A 7,249-nucleotide genomic window follows, 5' to 3' on the forward strand; every position below is an offset into this window, starting at 1 on the left:
GCCTATATTTCCATGACTTTGCTCCACTAGTCTTGTTTTGAGTAATCGGTAACCCTCATGTACAGTTCAGTGGTTCCCTGTTCGTGTTATGACCTTTTTTTGCAGCCGACCTGTCAGCCTATTCATTAAAGAAAAGACCAAGGTGTGAAGGAACCCGGCAAAAAGTAATATGTGTTCCTTTCAAACACTAAAGGTGCAGGCCTACAATGTGACTGCATGATTTCTAAACTGGAAATGTCACGGTGGTTTATCAGTCGGTAAAATTTAAGTGATACAATAAATGTTTAAAAGATGGAAACTGTTAATCAATCAATTATGTAATTTAATCAGATTAACTTGAGGCAGATTCATGCATTATCGAACGGGATTGAGCTGATCATTTCATTCAGTAAAATGCTTATAACTGACACGTAGGCCTAATGTTTGAATGCCATTGGCAGAGGTTGAACTGAATCGCTTTTACCAAACTTTTCAGAAAGTTCACTGACTTGCCGGAATGTATTTTTGACACTGAATTTCAAGAAGTTCAATACTCAGTGTAGGCAGAATGTTTGACGCGCGTCCACTGGCAATTGGACATTTGTAAAGGATGGTTGGTGTCAACTTTCCCCTCCGGCATACCTAAGCATGCATAATGAGTGACATTTTATACAAATGACGCACTGACACACACACACACACACACACACACACACACACACACACACATACACACACACACACACACGCCGCGCGCGCGCACACACTGACACACACACACGGCACACACACACACACACACACACACACACACTCACGCACACCGTGGCACACACACACACACACACACACACACACACACACACACACACACACACACCTTCTGCCCCCACTGCCCCTCCCGCCCCCTCTTTTTCAAAATTTTTATTTTATCTTTTTATTTAATTTTTTTGGTCTAATAACACTAAGTTGAAAGACCTAAAATTGAAGTCTGCTACCCCCCCCTCCCCCTTCCCTCCCCCCCCCCCCCCACACACACACACACTGCCACCGATTTGCCGCAACAAGAGAGGTGGGAAAAGATACTGATCTGATGCCATGTCTAGCGTGTTGCTCAGTCTAACAGGTTTGGAAAAACCCAGTGAGAATGTTCCATATCGAAGAAATTTGCGCAATGTTGGTTTGGAAATGATGCCAATAATCGTTTGATTCAGCTAAGGATCATGCTCTACCTTCAGTTCATTCTAGACTTACTGCGACCGCTCTCTCCCTCTATCTTTTTTTCTGTGAGGCGATCAATGGTGTGATGGCTTTGTAGGACATGTTTTTTTAGGTACTCTTTTTACGTTTCGTGTGATGGCCTTGTAGGACATGGTTTTTTAGGTACTCTTTTTACATTTCTTGGGATTTCATGTTTTCCCAGATGTAGAGCGCTCGCTGTTCCGCCACCGGCAAGTCTGTTTGAGCTCCTTACACCTGAGTGCATGTCCGAGGCAGTATAACCATGTAATCTTTTGAATCTGGATGTTGCGCATTGCCGCATGCATTGATCTGGGCTCCCCGTTCCGCTTTATTTTAGAAAAAAAGAAAGAAAAAGAAAAGAAAAACAGAAAAAAAGAAGGTTCAATGAGTCAGTCAGAATCATGGCATGTTGATTTAAAGGCTGACGAATAGATCGCGGCCACTGGAGAGCATGTGTCACAGCTTCATCCTCCATTGTCAGGCTGGACCTTGTACGCGGCATTATCTCCCCCCATTGTGTTCTTCCGTTTTGCTTTGCACTGAATCGTCAACCGGATTGGTCTTTGGTGACTGAGCAATCTGTGCATAATCATATCTGCAATCTGTGTATATTTATGATATCTCTTCTTTACATTTTTTTCTGCGTCTATGAGTGGCTCCACCTTTGCATCAGTTTTGCCTTCTGGCCATTCCCGACAATGTCTTCCTGGAGTGGGTGAAATGATTGCGTCGAAGAGAAGTTTGAGCTTTTCAGGGTTTTCCTCCCATCCTTTTGTTTCTTTCAGGTCTTGTAGCTGGCATATCAGACAGATTGTGTCTTCTGCCTGACCCATCCATGATCATCCGCGTCTTAGGCGGCTGACCGGCTTTTGGTTCCAACTGTATCATGCAGTGGGTTTTTAGGGCCGTTTTCTAATGCTCTGAAACAGAACAGGCCTTAATCTGTTCTAACTTGTTTCTGGCCTGCATTGAAGGTTGGTCAAGCAGGTCTCCGTATGGTTGTCTTTTGTTGTTCCAAGGATCAGCCTCGATCATCGTTTCATTTTGAATTCTTTCTAACTGCAGGAGGTTGCTTTGAGAGAGTGTTGATAGCCATAGTCCGTAGCTGATGACACTGAGAACAAGTGATTGATATCACCGTGAGAGGTGACTTTGTTCGATGCTTTTGGCTGCCATTGCTTCAGACTGAAAGAACCTTTTTGCATTTTAGAACAATGCTTTCAGTGTGTTAGTGTGTGTGTGTGTTGAGGATATAGGTGTGCGTGTGCGTGTGCGTGTGTGTGTGTCTGCGTGTCGGGAATTGTGTAGCCTACTTTTAAGTGTAGCGTTTGGCCTGTATCTAAATATCTGTGTGTCTGTGTGTGCGTGCGTGCGTGCATGTGTGTGTGTGTGTGTGTGTCTGTGTCTGTGTGTGTATGAGTGTGTGTGTTAGTGAAGTCTGACCGAAACGAACGAAGAACGCATAAAGGCAGAGTGGTCAGTCAGCTCTGCCCAGGTAGGCAGCTTGTTGTGCAAATGACATCGTGCTCGTAAAGCGCTAAGAGCAAATGAAGCAAACACAAAATCCAAAGTCATGGGCAGAGAAAGAAAGATAAAAGAAAGGACGATGTTACTCTACATAAACAGGTATGCTTGTGTGCAGTTGAACATTCATTGCTTTCGTCTCGAGAAGGGTAAATGTAGGATATGGGTATATATGTATATGTATGTATATGTATGTAAGAATAGGATAAAAGGAAATGAAAACAGGAATCGTGAGTTGTTAGCTTTTTAATGCTCTTTAATTTTCATACGAATAGTCAAGCATGAAAGCACGTAGACATGATAAAAAAAAAAAAAAAATGGAAGGAAGAAAGACACGTGGAACTCTTCTCTCCAACTCCCAGTTCTTTCAGAAATGCAAATGAAATCGTTCCATATTATTTTTATTTTGCATTTATCATCATACATCTTGCTAAACACCATTCCTTATTCCGGTCTCAAAACAAAACCATCACCAATCTCTCCCTGATCAGATATAAGATGGTCAATTGTTTTCCGCGTTTCTTCTGCATCCCCTGCTCTTGTAGCAGACAAACCCAAATTTCATAGCATTCAATCATTACATGATCATCACATACTGTGAACGGTCCAGATCACAAAATCGTTGGAATGAGGAGTAAACATAGGTCTCGTGTACTGCATGCAGTTTGAGCATGTGAAGGGGAACCAGCAAAAACAAACCCACTGTTCTCAGTTGAAACGAAAGTGAGTATTTTCGCTAAACAAACATAGAGTAGTTGAAAAGAATATATATATGCATTCTTCGCTAAACATGCATGGAAAACCCTGATTGAAAAGAAAATATATATGCATTCTTCGCCAAACATGCATGGGAAATCCTGGTTGAAAAGACTATATATGTATTCTTCACAACACATGCATGGAAAATTCTGGCTGGAAAGGAAATATGTGTGCATTCTTCGCAAGACATGTATGGAAAATCATGGCTGCAAAGAAAATATGTATGCACTGTTTGCTAAACATGCATAGAAAATCCTGGTTGAAAAGAAAATATATATGCATTGTTTGCTGAACAGGAAAATCCTGGTTGAAAAGGAAATAATTATGTATGCATTCTTCGCTAAACATGTATGGAAAATCCTGGTTGTAAAGAAAACATATATGCAGTCTTCTCTAAACATGCACGGAAAATCCTAGTTGAAAAGAAAACATATATGCATTCTTCGCTAAACATGTATGGAAAATCCTGGTTGTAAAGAAAACATATGCAATCTTCTCTAAACATGCATGGAAAATCCTGGTTGAAAAGAAAATATATATGCATTCTTCGCTAAACATGTATGGAAAATCCTGGTTGAAAAGAAAATATATATGCAATCTTTGCTAAAGATGCATGGAAAATCCTGGATGAAAAGAAAATATATGCATTCTTCGCTGATCATGCATGGCAAATCCTGGCTGAAAAGGAACTATATATGCATTCTTCGTTAAGCATGTATGGAAAATCCTGGCTGAAAAGAAAATATACATGCATTCTTCGCTGAACTCGCATGGAGGCAGACAGATACTATGACACTATACTGCACACAGCGACGCCCTTTCGTCAGGGAAAAATAGCACGATTTTCAAAACAAGGAAATCAGCCATAATCTAAGTGTCAGTGGACGTTCCACTTCGACAGTAGGCTACTGCGGATAGTTAAGAAGGCTAAAAATGAGTACCTCGGTAACTTGGGTTGTGAGTTACGCTCCTTTTTCAGGAGGTTTTGCGGACCTGTCAACCACATCCAGAGTTTAGGAGTGTGATGACACGGCCAGACAACAGTGATCAATATTTAACCACTGGAGTTAAGGATGTGCTGCAGGAACATCCACGTTCTCCTCGAAGACCTCCACGTTGCCGGGGTGACGGTGACGGTGAGTGAGTACCGACTCCCTGACGTTCTGCCAGAACTCCCCCATCCTCACCGGCCTCTCGTCCCTCAGCTTCAGGTGGTACATGAAGTGCTGCATCACATCGGAGACCCCGAGGTCGGTCCGGCCCCTCTGGCTGGGGACTGAAGGCAGGAACCGACCTTCCTCCTCGTGGCGGTTGTGGTTCTCGGTCTGCTGCTTGAACTTAGGACTGGGGGGAGTCTTGTCCGACTTGTGAGGTGGCGCTGAGGGTGTGTGTTCAGGGTCGTGACGAAGGGTGTGGTGAGGGGTGTCCGTGCGGTTGTCGCGGAGTGCCCGGGTCTGGCCCTGCAGGATCCCATTCATGGCGGTGATGAGGGGCAGGGGGCCCTTACCGCACCTGCCGGCTATGTCGTCCAGGTGCATGGCCCACACCCCCACCCCGGCCAGACCGTTGACCAGCACCCACTTGCACTGGAACAACAACAACACCTGGCGGCTTCTGACGCTGTATATAGATGGACGCGGATGGTAGTGGTGGTGTGGGTGATCGTGATGGTGGTTGTGGTGTTGTGGCGGTGATGTTGATGGTGATAAATAAATATATAAATATACAAACACTGGAAAAACAACACGGTGCGGATTCTGACACTGTATATAGATGGGCATGGATGGTAGTGGTGGTGTGGCGGTGTGGGTGATCATGATGGTGGTGGTGATGTTGTGGCGGGGATGCTGCTGCTGATGGCGAAAGATAAATAAATGGACAAAAGCTGGGATAAGCATCAGTTTTGATTTGATTCTGATACCATTATATGGAAGGGGGAGGCACTTGTGGTATGGCGGTGTGGGTGATGGTGATGGTGGTGGCGAATTTGTGGCGGTGATGCTGATGCTGATGGCGATAGATAAATGTATGAACAAACGCTGGAATATAAGCAACATGATTTTAATTTGATTTGATTCTGATGCTGGTAAATGGACGGGGGTAGTAGTTGTGGTACGGTGGTAGAGGCAATCATGATGGTGGTGGTTGTGTGGTGGCGGTGATGATACTGAAGGCGATAAATGAATATACAAATAAATGAGCAACACGTCTGGAGCAACAGCACAGCGGATTCTGATACTAGCGGTCGTCTGGGATTCAAGCAACAGTATTTGATTTGATTTTATTCTGACACCGTTTAGATGGACTGGGGTCGTGTGGCAGCTGTAGTAAGCCGTTGGTGGTGATCATGATGGTGGTGGTGGAGTTGTGGCAGTGATGATGATGATGATGATGGCGACGATGAGAGATAAGTAAATAAGCAAACAGCAGTTATATATATATGTATATATACAGACCAAATAAAATCACCACAGCCTAATACACTTGATGCATGACAGATTATATATATATATATATATTTATATATATATATATATACAGACCAAATAAAATCACCATGTCCTAACACAGTTGGTGCTGGCATTCTCGCAAGCGGGTTTACTTCTCCTCCTCACCTTGTCAGTGACGGTGGTGACGTCATCATAGGCCACCCACGAGTTGCCTTTGTAAAGGTACACGGCGCCTGCCTTGGAGTCCGCGACACTGGTGGCCCCTTCCATGAGGGCGACACAGGCCTGGCGGGAGGAAGGGGGTGTGGGGGTGGGGGTGGGAGGCGTTCAAAGGGGTAAAGGAAGGTGCCATCAATTTAACGTGCATGAGAGGGCGGGTGGACGAGAGAGAGAGAGAGAGACAGACAGACAGACAGACAGACGCAGACACAGACAGACAGAGGGAGATGCAGAGAGAGACAGAGAGAGACAGAGAGAGATCAAAGACTGAGGAAACTGCTTCAGAACGAATCTAAGATGTGTGTGTGCGTGTGAGAGAGAGAGAGGGACAGAGAGAGAGAGAGAGAGAGAGAGAGAGAGAGAGGAGGAAAAGGAGATAAAGAGGGGTGTGGGATGTGGTACAACAACAACACCAACATCATCATCAACAATAACAAGAACAACATCATCATAATTAACAACTTCAACATCACCACAATCATCATCTTCAACAACAACATCATCATCATCAATATCAACAACAACATCATCAACATCAACAACAACACATACATCACTATCAACAACAACAACACCAAAATCATCATCATCAACAACAACGCATTGGATGCCTTTGTACTGCCGACTTTTTTTTTTTTTTTTTTTTTTTTTTTTTTTTTTTTTTACTGGTCCTCAGCATGTTCGAGCCCTCACCTCCAGGGTGGTCGCCACTTCAGGACTGAGTCACCTTTTCATCATCATCATCAACAAAAACAACACCCAACATCATCAACACCACCACCACCAACAACACCAACGACACCAACATCATCATCGTCATCATCATCAACAACAACACCACCACCAACAACAACACCAACGACACCAACATCATCATCACCAACACCAACACCACCAACAACAACCAAGCCTCACGTCAGGGAAGGTGTAGACGCCAGTCAGTTTACGGACAGGGCCGGGGTCGCCTTTGCCGATGGCCGGGGCGTGGAGTCCGTGGGAGGACGGATCGTACAGCTTCCACGACCGCCCGTACGTAGGGATTCCCAGCAGCAGCTTGGAGGCCAGGAATCCCTTGC

General features: G+C 44.4%; 1 protein-coding gene across 6 annotated transcripts in view; it reads right to left on the minus strand.

The window, feature by feature from the left end:
• Positions 1–3,001: 3,001 nt before the first annotated feature.
• LOC143301937 (chitinase-3-like protein 1) overlaps positions 3,002–7,249 on the minus strand; it is a 22,080-nt gene continuing 17,832 nt past the window's right edge. For 4 of the 6 annotated variants that reach the window (XM_076616438.1, XM_076616424.1, XM_076616396.1 and 1 more), the window contains exons 8-10: positions 7,089–7,249; positions 6,120–6,239; positions 3,002–5,090 (exon numbers count right to left, since the gene is read on the minus strand). The exon at positions 7,089–7,249 is cut by the window's right edge and continues 25 nt beyond it. In XM_076616438.1, coding sequence (XP_076472553.1) covers positions 4,572–5,090; positions 6,120–6,239; positions 7,089–7,249 — 800 coding nt within the window. In that variant the 3' untranslated portion in view covers positions 3,002–4,571. The remainder of the gene's footprint in view (positions 5,091–6,119; positions 6,240–7,088) is intronic. The other 2 variants (XM_076616405.1, XM_076616414.1) reach the window with 1 other exon arrangement.

The sequence above is a fragment of the Babylonia areolata genome, chromosome 2 (assembly GCF_041734735.1).
Source record: "Babylonia areolata isolate BAREFJ2019XMU chromosome 2, ASM4173473v1, whole genome shotgun sequence".
Lineage (NCBI taxonomy): Eukaryota > Metazoa > Mollusca > Gastropoda > Neogastropoda > Buccinidae > Babylonia > Babylonia areolata.